General features: G+C 37.8%; 2 protein-coding genes across 2 annotated transcripts; one reads left to right on the top strand and one right to left on the bottom strand.

Annotated features, from left to right (window-relative positions):
• Positions 1-334: 334 nt before the first annotated feature.
• On the bottom strand, positions 335-7080 carry arrdc3 (arrestin domain containing 3). Its single transcript, XM_015373315.1, has 8 exons — positions 6572-7080; positions 4762-4843; positions 4479-4626; positions 4241-4343; positions 3856-4112; positions 3205-3361; positions 2973-3115; positions 335-2875 (listed from the first exon to the last, which is right to left on the bottom strand). The coding sequence occupies exons 1-8, from the start codon at positions 6849-6851 to the stop codon at positions 2807-2809; spliced, it is 1239 nt and encodes a 412-aa protein (XP_015228801.1). The 5' UTR covers positions 6852-7080; the 3' UTR covers positions 335-2806.
• A 3231-nt stretch (positions 7081-10311) lies between these two features.
• Positions 10312-14743, top strand: arsk (arylsulfatase family member K). Its single transcript, XM_015373310.1, has 8 exons — positions 10312-10491; positions 10599-10728; positions 10817-10976; positions 11075-11357; positions 11436-11607; positions 13603-13827; positions 13910-14125; positions 14234-14743. Exons 1-8 carry the CDS (start codon positions 10393-10395, stop codon positions 14518-14520), a joined length of 1572 nt encoding a protein of 523 aa, XP_015228796.1. The 5' UTR covers positions 10312-10392; the 3' UTR covers positions 14521-14743.
• Positions 14744-15893: the final 1150 nt, after the last annotated feature.

The raw sequence follows: 15893 nt of genomic DNA on the forward strand, positions 1-15893 counted from the left end.
TATATATATATATATATATATATATATATATATATATATCTATAGCAAGCAAGAAAAGTTGTACAGAACGTATATATCCCAACCCCTGAAAAAAAACATGACTTGAGCTTATTTTAAATTAGAATCAAGGTTTATTTAAATCATAGGGAGGAACAAGACAAAGGTTGAATCATTCAGAACATAGTATATTCATAGAATAACTTTACATCGTCACGATTAATAGACAAAAAGATAACATAAAAATGGAGAATGAATAAAATATAGTGAGTGATATTGCACTTCGTTTTTAAAATGTTTCAGACCCCTTCACCTAAGTTTTTTTTTTTCTTTCTTATATTTCTGAACATTTCAGCTCCTGCCTTTATTATTAGGTCAGGAGTTTAGCTTAGTTTTGACACTGGACTACATCTGAAGCCCAAGCAAATGGACTTTGGTACTGACCAAACCTGAAGAAAAAAAATGTAAGCTTATTTTTCACCGCATAGTTTCCCTAAGATAAAAACCGAACAAAGAACTGCCAACTGCGTTTAGACAAGTTTACAACCAAGGAATTGTTTAGTCTAATACCCCATGTTTGCTAAATGTTTCTCAGGGTGTGGATGGAGGGGGGCTGATCAACAGCTGCCACCCACAGACCGGGATATGGGGGAGTAGGAAGCTAACTAAAAAGGTTGCTGGAAAAACAACCTGCAAGAATGCCCACAAAAAAACAGACAAAAAAAAGAAGAGATTTCTTTCTTTAACAGGATTTACTTTAAAGGACCTTTTTTTTCTCTTCCCTTTTTCTTCCTTTTGAATAACATCGAAAGGTCAAAGAACATACAGGCATGGACGAACACAAACCAGAACGTCTGTTCAGATGCTGAATAAAACCAAGAACCGCGTTCAGGTGTTTTTTCTGCAACAAGGCCACTAATATAAGATCACTTAAACATTCTGCAGTTTGTCCATCACCGTCGGAAGCCAGCAGGATCACGATAAGAACGCACACACGCAAACTAGTGTTAGCTAGGTCTCAAAAAAACAATAATGTAAACTCAAAAAGTCTTTAACATTAAAACAAAGAATAATGCTTTACCATCCTAAGCTACACTGCCTTGCTGAAAGCCCCTCCATTACATGATTAGTACCTACTTATTTCAAACCAGACCTTCACCACTGAATGCATTTTTGTTTGTTTTTTTTATTAAAAAGTGCTTTTTTTGTCTTTTTTTGTATGACCGTGTCAAACCTCTATTACAAGCAGTCTAATGTATTTAATGAGTTAGAAACCAATGTATTACTCATTTTTTCCTACTACTACTTGTTCTAATCAGCATGCATAGAGGCTTAACACGGCCCCCAGCTTTATATCTGTGCTGGGTTTGCTTCTTCAGCACAGAGGCAGACAATCCTCTTTCTTCATATGACTTTATTTTTTTTTTAATTAGCATTCTGGTTTCACTGGTCTGGTAAAATGTATCAGTCAAATCTATCAGCAAGTGCAGCAGGACAAAAAGGGAATGTGATTCATCTCAAAAAGCTGCCTTGCTTGGCTGCAAGTCTGTTTTCTAATTTTAGTTTAAAAAAAAAAGTTTTAGCAGTGCAATAAAAAAAATAAACCAAACCAAAAAATAAATAAATCACCTTTTCAACTGCTTGGCAAGAGAAAAAAAAAAGCCACCTGAGACAGTGCTTTTTGGGCAATAATGCATGCCAGATTTACTCTGGAATAAGGACTTGAGGGGATGCAGGCAGTTTGTCACACACCTATATTCTTGGCTTAACTGAGTGGCACAAATCTGTACTGCAGCCCCACTAGACCAGATCCAGAGAAGCCTTGGAACAAAAGAAAAACTAGAAAAGGCATTGAGCAGATGCAAATGCAACGCGAGAAAAACAGAACTACGCAACACAAAAAAAGGGGGAAGCTTGAAGCGGATCGAGCTCAGGGGGCAGAAATTAACTAAAACAGCTTTAACTGGTAGGAAGAAAAACAACTTCAGGTAAATTAGTCACCGTTGGAAAATATGTTGACTGCCCAAAACAAAATCAGTGCATGTCTTTCTTTTCAGTCTTTTTTGTATGTTTTCCAAAGTCAAGCGTTTTGCAGATGATAGTCTAAAAAGTTAAGCCTGCAGTCTGCTTTTTTCTGTCTGGCCTTTTGCAAAACTGAAACCAATCTATTAGTGATTTATATATATCTAAAAAATAATAACAATAATAAATCTCAGAGCAGAGCCATCCAACTCAAGTAAAGAACATATGTGCAAAACAAAAATCCCCATGAGGGCAAAAGGAATTAGTCTCATCTCTGTTTTAACCTCAGCTGCAAGCTTTAACTCACACAGACTATAATGGTTAGAACGTTTTTACTTTCCTTCCATCATCTCGTACTTTTAACGGTGATTCTACTGAAGTCTGGACATGATTAGTTTCCCACTTTGTTTAAGGAGTCACGTCCTTAATGTGCCACAGATACAGAAGAATCGAGGCTGAAGAGGAGCTTGGCAGGCTGAGCCTTGGTGATTCTTTCTCTCCAGCATCCTCAGGGCTCCGCCGCTAGCCTCCACACAGGCTGAATATTCCTCAGGAAGATGGTGAATCCCCAAACTACAGACAGATTTTTCTCTTACTGAGGAATGGCGGAACACGTTTGCCCCGTCCAGCTCGACGCCAGGCAAGTCTTTGTAGATCAGGACTTATGGTTTTTTCTCGAGAACTCAACATTGTCTATGCCGTCATCCGAGAAAATGTCCAAAGCTCAGCCTTTCAAGCAGTTTCCTTTAGCTACCCTGAACCACTCAGGATAAATTCAAAGAAATGCTCAGCGTGATGGACAGGCATCAAGCCTGCGCTCATCTGCACAGCTGGAGTGATCTGGGTTAGGATCAATCTGGTGAGGGAAAAAAAAAGGAGAAAACATAAGATTATTTAAGAAAAGGGATGATGCTTGAAAACGCGAATGATCACATGACATTAGTGCTTCTTACCTCAGAATACAGAGGAGGAGGTTGGAAGCGAAACTCATGGATGTAGGCCAAAAGAGGACCATCGAGCTCCTCTCGGACTGAGGGGGCATCCAGACGGCCTTGTCTCTGCTCATCTGTTACAATTTCTGCATAGCTTGGAGGAGCTGCAGGTGTAAAAACAAAGAAATCAGTATTTTCAAAATAAATCCCAGATTCATTTAGAGAAGAAGAGGAACAGAAGAAGAGGATCTACCTTCAGGCCTCTCTGGTAGACCCATGCTTAGCCAGCTCATGCTGCACTGGCTGCTGACACTTGACGTGCGGGAGCCAAACGGGTGGAGAGGAATGGTTCCAATGACCAGCGGTAAGTTCAGAGACAGGTTTATCGCCCCTGGGATGTCCACGTACACCTAAACACAAAGGCAGTTGAAAAGTCAATCAGGGGAAAAGCAAATCAATTCCTTCAGTTTTTTGGTGCTTTTTTAAACAAGGACCTACTCTATAGGTTAGGTAATAGCTTGACATGAGATTTTAGATATGGGTCAGTGTCTGGTGATCAGTTGCTAAAGCTGGCATGATGACTTTTTGAAGGGTAATGAGCTTATAAACACACTGAGGGCAGGTTTGCTAGACGTTTTTCAGGCTAATGCTCTTAGTATCCTGTAGAGATAACACCCAGCTACAGTCCAAGGCTTAGGCCTGACCATGTAAGTTGTCCCTGAGCAAATAATGCACTACTAGGAAATATTGATTTAATACTGCCATCAGTTCTGAAAATAGGTGGCGATCATAACAGTATGTAGGCAGAAACCCTTGGATCTACATGCCTCTCATATCTGAACATTTGACCAATACGTTTTAAAAGTATGAGGGAGTAACCCACCCACTGGTGGCCTGCACTCACCATAAGAGAGTACTCCACCCGGATGATGCTGCACTCCAGGATGGAGGGCGAAACAGGAGGAATCTTCAGCATCTTGCCGTTCCACGTCTCCGTTTTCCCGGAGGACAGAGATTCTCCCCGCAGGTTGGCGACCAGCTGCTTGACCTCCTTCACCTTCCCTTTGGCATAAAAGGTCTGGGTCTGGTAGATGGCGGCCTTTGGCACTACCATGCGAGATGAGCAGTTCTCGATCTCTGCAAAGATTTGAATCGACTCTCCTGCGGGGTCAAAAGGGAAATAAGCAAGTTAAGTAGGGTTTTTAAAAAAAAAAAAGGAGCACTCAGATTTACATGGATTAAGAAAATTACAATAAAATAAACTATTGTATTATCACTAGTAGTCTCACCTGGGGTGTACCCTTTCCTTTCAATTTTGGCACTTAGGGAAATAGGACCTGAGGTGCAGAACCAACAGCAAAGTGTCTTATCTGCAGTGCCAGCCTGTGGTGACTGAGGAAGTAGGAAAGAAAAAAACAACACAATTTATACCCTATTTTTAGTCCACAATATAAACATGGATAATAACTGATTTTACAATGCTATTCCTCCTGTTTAAGAATTAAGGGTTATTTTAGGGGAGCTTACCAATAGTAGTGGAGTGTTGATATCAATGTGCTCAAAGACTGTAAATTCCTTCTTGGTCTTCATTGGAAGAAGCCATGGCCTGTGGAGCTCTGCCTTTACCCAGTAGCGCACACTGCCATGCTTTCCTTCGAAAGAGGTAGCCAGAGGTCTGTAGAAGAAAGGCAACAAGGAAAAGAGGAGATTTTAAAAAAATTGTTACGATAGCCACGAAAAGCAAAGAGTCAATGAAGCATAGGCAAAAACACATCCTATTTGGGCTATATGTGATAACCAGACCACTTACGTCTGTGGAAGCTCGAGGCTGAACGCATACTCATGCCTTCCTGCATGGATGGTAGTGAGTCCTTCCTCCGAGTTATCATCGTCTGAAAAACAAGGAGGACACTATTCCAAACACATGTATACCATACCTGGACATAATGCTCTACGAAGGCATCTGAAAGTCATACCACAAAAGAAAAAGAAAAAAAAAACAAAAAAACAAAACAAAGGGTGGGGGAGACAAAAAGAGAATAAACGTATTTTACAATTAAATCTGTCTGTAAGAAATTAATGTATAGAGAAAAAAAATAGGCAGAGCATTATTAAAAAGGATGCTAAATTAGCTGACTGATTGGAGAGATGGTGTGCATTTGCACGAACAAAGAACAATATATAATTAATGGGGCTCCTACACATTTTTTAATTTAAACTAATGAAAAGCCTATTGTCATTTTTTTACGGATTAGACCTTTTCCAAAGCCTATTTTTATTTCATAATCCAAAATTACAAAATTTAGTTTTTAATAAAGGAGCATGTGTTTATATTGCGTATGTAGAGTTTGTTAAAAACACACAAAATGGGAAAAAGCAACTGATGCTGAGTTTAAAATGGGGTTTTGCAAAATGGACATCAAAAAGGATTTTATCTAATGCAAATCAATTTAAAAACTACCCATTTCTTAGAAATTAAGGATTTCTCTTTTATTTTCTTTTTCATTTTTGCTTGCAGGATACGTAATGTGTTCATAACTGTTAGGTAATGGAATAAGGAAGCAGTTTTTGTTTAGTCTTACTCGAAAATAAGAAAACGCCGTGTAAATATATATATTTTTATTCAACAGTTTGAAAAGGAATAGTTTAACTAAGCTGTAGAAAGATATCTGCATTTGCCAGCTCAGCACACCCTCCCCCTAGCAGCAGCAGTGTGGTAAACAAGTGCGGATCTGTCACTCAAACGGCAGCCTCCAACAGGAGGAGACCGGCCTAAACCGGTGCAAGCAGCTTCTCCACAGCAGCCTGCAGCCCTTATTCAACGCGTGGCGCTGCAGTGCCTGTTACCACAAAACATGTCGCACGTAGTTTTTACATAATGACAACCTTTTTTCGATATTGAACGCATTTAATATGTTTTTGAAATTATTTTTTTATTAAAACCTACCGCCGACTAAATTTTATAAATGAAATTTAACAGCAAATCTTCTAAGGCTTTTACATTAGCTAATAAGTGTACAATAAACTACAATTAAACCAAATATGGACGTCATTACAAAAAATAAAAAGTTTCCTGTAATGCAGATAACATCAATCCGCTGCAGGTGTTTTCCTTATTAAGAAAGTTGCCGAATCGTCTGTCACTCTGCAAAACCATGGCGTCATCGGCCACACAGCACAATCTCGACCAATCACCAGCGAGCGAAAGTGACAACCCCGCCCACTCTCAATCCAGTTTCTGAACAGGATTGAACCGCTTTGAACAATAGGGGAAAACTTCGACGTTGTTAACTAATGAAATTACCAAAAAAAAATTTTTTAAATAACATCTATAAATAATTTTAAGATTCCAACGTTGTTCCTCAGATTACTCACAGTTTACTGTGTTCGAATATAAACTTTCAATATAGTAAAACAAAGAAAGATGCTCAAGATGCTGTCATTCATTCTGACACTGACTAAAAGCAAGGAAGGAGACACTCTCAGAAATTAAAGTCTAACGGATTTATAAACTATATAATGTTAGTCATTTAATTCACACACGTATGTTATTTTAACGATTCCACAAAAAAATAACCATGACATAGATGTTTCTAACAAAGTTTGAAGCAGAAACTTACCTCTCTCATGCCCAATTAAAATGTCTTTGTGATTCAGGTATTCCACTTCCTCTGTGTAGTTCTGTGTATAGGCAGTGTTGGATCCAGCGTTTCTCGACTCGGTCCAGCGAACTTTTGCGAAACCTTTCGCGTGGATTTTGAGAGACTTGACGCGGATTTCTCCGGTGACTTCGATGATCACCCTCCCTGAGACACAGTCCCCGCTGGAGAACACGGGGACATTGCTGTCATTAAAACAGTCGTAGCTTACGACGAAGCTCTTCACCTTTCCTAGCACCATGGCGGAGAAGAGATCTTTAACATAAAAATAAAAAAATCTCAAAAGGGTTGGGGTTTTTTGCAGATTTTAGACACTGATCAGTATCTCTGCCCTGCAAAAAGCAGCAGGCACGATCAGTGGCTTCTTTTTGAGCAGTTCATTGAGCTTTATGAAGGCTGACTAACAGCAGTGGATGCTGTTATCATCCGCCTGTCCTGCTTGGCAGTCTCTAGTCACAGACAAGGAAACCCCCAAAGCTCAGCTCATTTTAAGGGACAGGCTGGGTGAAAAACAACCTAGTGCGCATGCGCGAAGCTCTGCTGCCCTCCCTCCTGCTTTAGTAGGCAGCAGAGTAATTCTGCTCGCATTCAGATAACAAGCAGGCTACAGTCAAACACCTGAAACGCTTCCTTAAAAAAAAAACACACAAAAGCATGCATTTGCAGTTATTTCAACAGTGGGATTTTACATCAAAAGTATATTATATTTTATCTAATCAATTGATTTAGGTTTTAAATGTTTTCCTTTTGCAGGAAGGGAGTAAAATGCATCTTTTGTCTGTGTTAGAATATGGTGACATTATTTTCCTCCTGTCTCTGCTTGTAGGATTCTCTGAAATACTCTTTTTTTTCCTATAATGCCTGTCATAATAGTATAATACCATGCCTGCATTTTATAGCATCATGCCTTCATCATTTGAAAAGCTTCACAATAGTCGTTTCAGTATCTTTGTTGAATATCTTCAAAAGGCTGTGTGTGCTTTAACACATAATGGTTTTTTACATATCTGTATCTGAGCACTGCATGTTGCATGATGTCATCAGGTAAAGCCATGCATATTTGTTGGAAATAATGCTTTTCCACGATTTGGGAGCCTGGAAGCTCGAAAATACATGTTCTGTTTTTAGATTTATTGCATTAGATTAATGTGAAACAATCTTTTCATACAGAGGGATTGTTCCTATTGTGTTGAGCTCTGTTTTTCCAGAAAAACAACTCCTCAGGCTCAAAACGCCACCTGGTGGTCATCATAGTTTCTAACACGAGCTGCAGGACCACCTGTTGAATGCTGCAGGAGTGAAAGCCCCTATGTAATGGGGACCAGGACCATTACCCCATGAAATATAATTATTGATTTTGTGTTATGTAATATTAACTTGGAACAAATAGTTGTTTGAGTTCTTTGTTGTGGTTTTGTTTGGACATTTTTGCCATACTTTCTTGTGAAGCAGAAGAACTGGCCATCCTACCTGTGGAAAGACATTAATGTCAGTTATTTTTCCTTATTTTCTGTTTAAGTCAAAGCACCTTCCTTTTCCTAATTTTGGCTCCTCAGCAGAGTGTGGCTGAAAAATGTAGAAGTGCACCAGGTGCTGCAATGAACTTGGAGCAAACCAAAATTATCAGGAGGGTAGTTTGGGATGTGTTTAGTTAAGTTTGATGGGTTTTGTGATTGACTTTAGATTTGTCTAATTGTATTGATTTCTATGTATGTAAATATTACTTCAGGTGTATAGCTTCTTGTTTTGGTGTAGGTTTGTATGTATATTAATTTTGCTTCTTTTTCTTAATAATCCCTTTTCATGGTTCCTTTCTTTATGTCACCTGAATTGAGTTCGGTATAGTATGCTGTTTGTTCTTTTTAGTGTAAGAAGCTGTTGGTGTGCACAAGCTAGAGTTAAATAAAGCCACCAAAACATCAGTTTGTCTTGCCTCTCCATTAAATATTGGGCGTCCGCCGGTCAAGCTGACACCCTATATTTCCACACAAAAATAATATCTTAATAATGTTTACATTTCTTTCCAGGCTGTCTATCTAACAAAAAATGTTTATCATAAGGAATCCCACAAATAGGTATCAATCTGCCACACCATGAAAAGAAACACTCTTGGTCCCAAATTGTAGATTATCCAGTAAACCTAACACACAGAGTCAAATTTTCTTGCACCTTAAAAAATAAAGTTATCTGTTAAATATATTCAAAGGCTTGTGTGTGTTCTTTTACACATAATGATTTTTTGTTTGATTTTTTTTTACAGTGTCCTGTCCGGCAATGTGGCAATAAGAATAATTGTCTTGATGCCAAAAAGAGCCCAACAGATTTTGCTTTCACAAGTGGAGCAGAACGGCTATCGCCATAGTGTTCCACTATATTTATGCATATATAGCTTTATTATAATTCATGCAGGGAGAATTACAGATTTTATGGACACTGCAAACACATAATAATTTTACATATTACGTCACTAAACCTCTGAATTTGAGTTAGTGAAGGTTGTTAAAAAGAAGGCCTGCTTACATACAATTCCTTCACACTTTTTAGGCCTACTTTTGCATAAGAGGAGAGGAGTCTGTAAGTTAATGGTTCAGTATAGTTTTTTTGTTCAGGGTGTAAAATCTTGTGTATTTATTATTTTAGCCATGAATTTAATTACTTCTTTGGCGTCACTTATTAGCTTTTGTTGCAAGGCCATATTTTCCTGCTGTCTATCATTGGTTCTATTCATTGGAGGCAAACCAACAGAATAGTACTTTAATGCATGTAAATGAGAAGAAACTTCATTATTCTTATTGTTCTGCAACAGAGATCCCATAGTGGAGAGCAATATCATCCAAATCCAAAACCACTGTCCTTGTTGTAATAATGTCTATGCAATTATTGGCAAGTTTATCTTATGTGGGAAATATAGAAAAACAAAGTTGTCATTGAAGAACAGGGAGGCCCCTGATCAGACGGAAATCTGGATGATAGGTGTTTTTAATCAGTATGTTTTATAAAAGTTTTATATCAGCAAAACATGGACATATTTTTTATCAATTGTATTCCATCTCAGAGCTTCGGTCTATGAGGGCCCGAGGTATCTTGCATTTATTCTCGGTCCAACACACCTGAACCAAATGGTTGAAGTATGCATTCAGTTTTTCCATTATCCTCTCAATCATCCAATTACTTGATTCGTGTCTTTAAACTAAGGACACATCTAAAAGTTGCAGGATACCGTCCCTAAGGAACTGGAATTGCCCTACCCTGATCTGTAGGGTTTATTTTGTCACATGTTACTTTTTCATTAAAAAGTGACCATACCATAACTAAATATTATTTTGACTTCATCTATACTTACAGACACTTTTACAACATAAATGCAACAAAAATATAGACGATAGTGGTGATCCCTGCCGAGGTTGCTTAGCAACAATGTGTTTGAAGAGTTTTGCTACTTGGATAAATGCTGCCCTCTAGTGTATATTTTATGTATTAAGCGGTCAGAAGCGATGGGTTTGATTTGATTTGTGTGAATTTTGTTTTGTTAGATGTGTGATATTTTTGGGTTGATAATGTAATGATTGTTCAGTGGTTATGTTTTTTTCTTTTTTTTTACTGATCTGGTGGTCTTGAAAAAAAAAAGTGACTTTAAGAAGACGACTCTTATTTTGACAACTTGACCCGGATGTAGTTACCATATTCGGCAACAAGGAAGGAAGTTTGCAATCCTGCAGCCGATTAATGCAGTAAAACAGAAAATGTTTTGTTTTTATCCATGTTTTGAGTAGAAATCAAACATGTTTCTGTTGACTTTACTTTTTTTCATCCAAAAGTTTGGTGAAAGCAGCCAAAATGTTGTCAAACCAAACATTGTTATGGTGATGAGTGATGCATTTGTAAGTATAATTTATAGCATAGCTTTATTACAAAGGTTTAACTTGATAGTTTTTTTTTATTGTTCTCTTTTTCTTATAAAACTTTGTATTTGTGTGTATGTTTAAAGGATGGTCGGTTATCCTTTGATCCAGGCAGCAAAGTTGTGCAGCTCCCATATATAAATTACCTCAGGGAGCTGGGCTCCACTTTCCTTAATGCTTACACAAACTCACCCATCTGCTGCCCCTCTAGAGCAGGTAATGCATGGTAAAAAGGTAAGAAACGTGTTCCTTAACATGAAGTAAAGAGATTAACTGATTAACTTCCTGACATTTTTTCCTGTAGCAATGTGGAGCGGTCAGTTTGTTCACCTCACTCAGTCATGGAACAACTATAAGTGCTTAGATGCAAATTCAACAACATGGATGGATGTGCTGCAGAGGAGCGGATATCGTACAAAGATGCTGGGAAAGCTGGATTACACCTCAGGGAGCCACTCAGTCAGGTGGGTACTATCATAGAAGATTGTAATCCAGCCTGATTTCATTGAGTGTCTTTACCCTTGTTTGTTTCTTGGCCTTTTTTTAATTTTTATTATTGCAGTAACCGTGTCGAAGCGTGGACAAGAGATGTTCAGTTCCTCCTTCGTCAGGAAGGCCGGCCTGTTTCTCAACTTGTCGGCAACATGTCAACAGTAAGGATCATGGAAAAAGACTGGGACAACACAGATAAAGCTGCTCAGTGGATCCACCAAACAGCTGCACGTTTGAATGAGCCTTTTGCTCTTTATCTTGGCCTCAATCTGCCTCATCCGTATAATACTGAATCTCTGGGGCCTACAGCTGGAGGATCCACCTTCCGCAGCTCCCCATACTGGCTCTCAAAGGCATGTATTATTTTAAATGTATTTTTTCATTGCTGCATATATTCCGAACACTCACATCATTTATCTCCAAATGTTCAGGTGTCGTCTGAGCTTGTCTCTGTTCCTAAATGGTTGCCTATGGCAGCCATGCATCCTGTTGACTTCTACTCCACCTACACCAAAAACTGCAGCAGCGAATTCACTGAGGAAGAAGTTAAAAGCATTCGGACTTTCTACTATGCCATGTGTGCGGAAGCAGACGCCATGCTGGGTTAGTTAAGGGAAAAAAAGTTTGAAGGAAAATGGTGAAATGTAGTCAGGTTTAGAAAAACATCGATCACACTTTCCCGCATCTGTCCCAACTTCAGGGTTTCTTTAAGGCTTGACTGGACGATTTAGATTTTTGTTCTAAAGCTGCTGGCCTGGCAGGTAAACCTGTTCTGCTTTTTTTTAAGGACTACAGGACATATATGGAAAATTAGATAATGGATCAAATGAAATCTATTAATAGAAGTACTTTTAAAAGAACTAGAATACCATTGAAAACTTTCATATCGTTTTCACCCATTTGGAAAGTAAAACCGATCTAGAATCACATGCAATGAAATATTTTAAGCCTGTTTTTCTTGTAACTTAATAATGGCCTTGAGGTAACAAATGATTACAATTCAGTGTCTCTCAAAATTACAATTTTAGAATTTTTTAAAGCTTAAACACATGATGCCACACCCTGATCAGATCACAAACTGAGTCTGGATGAAAAGTGTGAAAAGACAGAATCCAGGGATGTTTTGGGATGAAGTGTTTTCTGCTGGTGTTGGTTCACTGAAGTTTTCTGAGGTCCACAGGCAACAATAATCATTAGATAATTTTAGCCTCTCAAAACCCACCAGGTGGCCAGTGACCCGTTTTAAAGAGTTTACAATTAATAAATCAGAATGCATGAGAATTACACCAGTAAGATGTTTACCAACATAGACGTGTTAGACATCGTTGAAAAGCTTAGATTCTCCACAATTCAACCTTTTTATGTTTATTTTATGGACACAGCGAGCACCAAACTAACACAGGTATAGCAGCATGTCAAAATGTAAACATGACAAAGCAGCCACAACGACAAGCATGTCTTTATTACTGCTGTTCAAAAAAGGCCTTATTATTTTCGAGAATAAAAAAACAACAACTTTGAGTCATGTTTGAACTGATGCAGTTTAGGCTGTGTACACTCACCCAATTTGAATTTATATTTTCAGAAACTAGAAGGTGTTAAGTTTCAAATAATGTATCACACATGTAATCTGGGCTTACATTTCCTAAGTTATTTGCTTTTCCATTTTGGTATGAAAAAAAGGTGAGGATTACCCAAAATGAGGTGGATGTTAAGAGCTTAGAGCAACTGATAAGCTTTATAGAGATGCTTATTTCATTTCACGGCTGGACTAACATCTGTCCTCTCTGCCAAAGGTACCAGAGGCTGGTTCAAAGATGTAACTGTTTGGTCAGTAAACTGGCTGATATAAAACCACTAACATTTGTAGATGCTTTTACTCTAATCAAGTACATATTTGTTATTTCTTAAATGTTTAATTACATTGATACAACAACTTTGGCAAGGAAATGTTTTTTATAGATTTCCATTCAATTCAATTGAAAAATAGATTGATTCCTTTAACCACTTTTTGTATTTATCTATTGTTTTACCAACCTAACAGCTATTTTAAACCATCATCTCATCATTTCACTTTGAATTGCATATTTTCAGCTAAATATTCTTGCCACAAAATAATATCGTAACATTTATGTTTGGCCAGATTTGAGAAAAGTGGCTTAAACTACCTACGATTGTACTGAAAATCTTGATTTTGCTACCTAACATCAAGCTGCTGATTGCAAGCTTTGATTGAAGAATTTATTTCCAATCTCACTTTGAATTGCATATTTTCATCCAAATATGATTCCCAGAAAACTAAATTATCGTAGCATTTAAGGTTGGCCAGATTTGAGAAAAGTGGCTTAAACTTCCTCCGATTGTTCTGAAAAGCTTGTTTTTTCTGTATGACATCACACTGCTGATTGCAAGCTTTGATCAAAGAATTTCTGGGCAATCTGACTCTATACTGTAGCTTAATATGATTTCCAGAAAAGAATAAGATTCATACATTTATGTACTTTCATACTTTTGATTGATTTCTCTAAAAAGCTTGATTTCGCTGTATAACATCTAGCTGAGAGATTGTAATATCTGCTTAATGTTGACTACCTTCAGGTCAGGTGATTTCAGCTCTGAGGGAGACTGGCCTGCTGGACAACACTGTTGTGATCTTTACAGCCGACCATGGAGAGCTAGCCATGGAGCACCGGCAGTTCTATAAGATGTCAATGTTTGAAGGCAGTTCTCACGTCCCCCTGCTTGTTACGGGGCCAGGGGTGAAGTCTGGGCTGCAGGTCCACCAGCCCGTGTCCTTGGTTGATCTTTATCCCACTGTGCTTGGTAAGAAATGAGAAGGAAAATCTGTTTAAAGTTTTGGTAACAGAATACATATATGGATTGAACATGTTTGTTTTTTTTGCAGAAATTGCTGGCATTCCAGCTGTTGGTTATTTAAGTGGAAACTCAATCCTGCCTTTTATATACAAAGCAAGACATTTTTCCAAGAACGATCACCCAGAGTGGGTACTGAGTGAATATCATGGCTGCAATGCCAATGCCTCTACATATATGCTCAGGGTTGGCCATTGGAAATATATTGCCTATGCAGATGGGCGCAGTGTGCCCCCACAACTTTTCAGTGAGTCTAAAGTCATGCAAACTCTTTATCTTCTCCTTAAAATATTTTTATAGAAAGACACCATGATTGATATTAATAAATCCCCCCTTCTGTAACCCTTTTCTGCAGATGTTACGCTGGACAAGGATGAACTGCACAACGTGGTTCTCAAATTCCCAGACGTCCGGCTTCAACTCGACAAGCTACTGCGCAGCATTGTGGATTATCCTAAAGTCTCTGCGGCCGTCCAACTTTACAATAAGAGAGAGTTTACTGTGTGGCGGGAGAGCTTAGGGAGGAACTATACTGAGGTCATTGCTAACCTCAGGTGGCATGTGGACTGGCAGAAGGACATCCCAGCCAATCAAAGAGCCATCGATACATGGCTGCAGAAGACTGAATGGCTAAAGTCGTAGTTATTTATTTTTAATCTTTTTAAATGGAATACTTTGAAATTCCAAATTTCAAGTCAAGAATGTTTTTGAAGAATTTGAGTTGGAAATGTCTGCCAATATTTGGCCAAAATGTTTAAAGATTATACACCATACACTGGAAAAACAATCTAGAAATAAGTACCGGTAACATTTTCTTAAATGAAGTGTATTTACCCCTAATTTGAGTAGGTAAATGATATAGTTTGCCAATGGAATGAGTATTTTACTCTTAAAATAAGTTTATAATAATAATTAGATAACATGCACTTGAAATAAGACAATGCAATTGTGTTTTCTTATTTTAAGTATAAATCCTCTTGTTCCATCGGCAAAATGTCTCTCTTACCTCCTCAATCCAAGAACAAATGCACTTATTTTAAGAAAAAATGACTTATCTAGATTTCGATTTTTCAAGTAATGCTAACCATATGTTAATCCCATTTAAGGCGGTGCACGGGTTGCACCTTTCTCCCACTATACTAAAAAACATTTATGGATGTTTTAATGTTAGGTGTTCTGAGGACCAGGGGACTTTGGCTCATCATTTTTTTCCATTGCCCTTTTGGTGGCACTCGTTTGATTTTCTGTCTGAGGTGATTGGGAGTGAGGTCCCAAGCAGCTCTCGCACATTGTCTAGGTAACTGAACCTGGATGGGCAGGGGACAAAAAAGAGCCACAGGTCATGTCATAGACTGCAATACTACTGTAGCTAGGAAGGGGATATTGTTCTATTGGAAATCAGATAAACTGTCCTTTTTGATATGTGGTTGAGAGAATAAGGAGATAATCTGGAGAAAATCAAATTTACTTTGCATAGCCCAGAAAGTGTTTTCTATATTCTCAACCAGCTCTTAGCTTGATGGATAAATTCATATAACACACACTCTGTATATATTTTATGTATATTTTCTGAAAAACCACCTGTCATTGTATGTTCTCACACTGTTGTGTGTTTTCTATTGGGAGATGAATGTTGGGTGTTTTTCATGTTGGAAAGCTATAGAATCAGTAAAATATATATATTAAAAAAAATGGAAAAGTAAAAAGGAACAAGTCCTTATTACTTTTGTAACATTCAAAGAAAGAGTATTTTCATTTGCAAAAATCAAGCTCAATGTAATTACCAAAAACTGTTGCTGCCCTTATATGGTGAAATGCAAAACAGCTTCTGAAAGAGATTTATATAAAATACCTACAGAAAGAGAAACGTGTCTAAATATATTTATAAATATATTTTTTACATTTTACCTTTTTCAAATATATATATATATATATATTTCTTTGATTTGTTTAGTTACATTAAGGCATGAAACTGACCTTCCGTCGTTATGTTCAGATTTTTTGTTTTTGTAAAC

Source organism: Cyprinodon variegatus, unplaced genomic scaffold (genome assembly GCF_000732505.1).
Source record: "Cyprinodon variegatus isolate N-32 unplaced genomic scaffold, C_variegatus-1.0 Scaffold85, whole genome shotgun sequence".
Classification (NCBI taxonomy): Eukaryota; Metazoa; Chordata; class Actinopteri; order Cyprinodontiformes; family Cyprinodontidae; genus Cyprinodon; species Cyprinodon variegatus.

What these genes read in the sequence shown, in the direction of transcription:
- arsk (XM_015373310.1), top strand. Translation starts at nt 10,393, where the DNA reads ATGTTTCTGTTGACTTTACTTTTTTTCATCCAAAAGTTTGGTGAAAGC. An exon ending in CTGCTGCCCCTCTAGAGCAG is followed by an intron (nt 10,729 to 10,816) that starts GTAATGCATGGT and finishes TTTTTCCTGTAG; the next exon opens with CAATGTGGAGCGGTCAGTTT. An exon ending in TGTGCCCCCACAACTTTTCA is followed by an intron (nt 14,126 to 14,233) that starts GTGAGTCTAAAG and finishes CCTTTTCTGCAG; the next exon opens with ATGTTACGCTGGACAAGGAT.
- arrdc3 (XM_015373315.1), bottom strand. Translation starts at nt 6,851, where the DNA reads ATGGTGCTAGGAAAGGTGAAGAGCTTCGTCGTAAGCTACGACTGTTTT. An exon ending in AAGGAAAGGGTACACCCCAG is followed by an intron (nt 4,113 to 4,240) that starts GTGAGACTACTA and finishes TTGACCCCGCAG; the next exon opens with GAGAGTCGATTCAAATCTTT. An exon ending in GGGTGGAGTACTCTCTTATG is followed by an intron (nt 3,362 to 3,855) that starts GTGAGTGCAGGC and finishes CTTTGTGTTTAG; the next exon opens with GTGTACGTGGACATCCCAGG.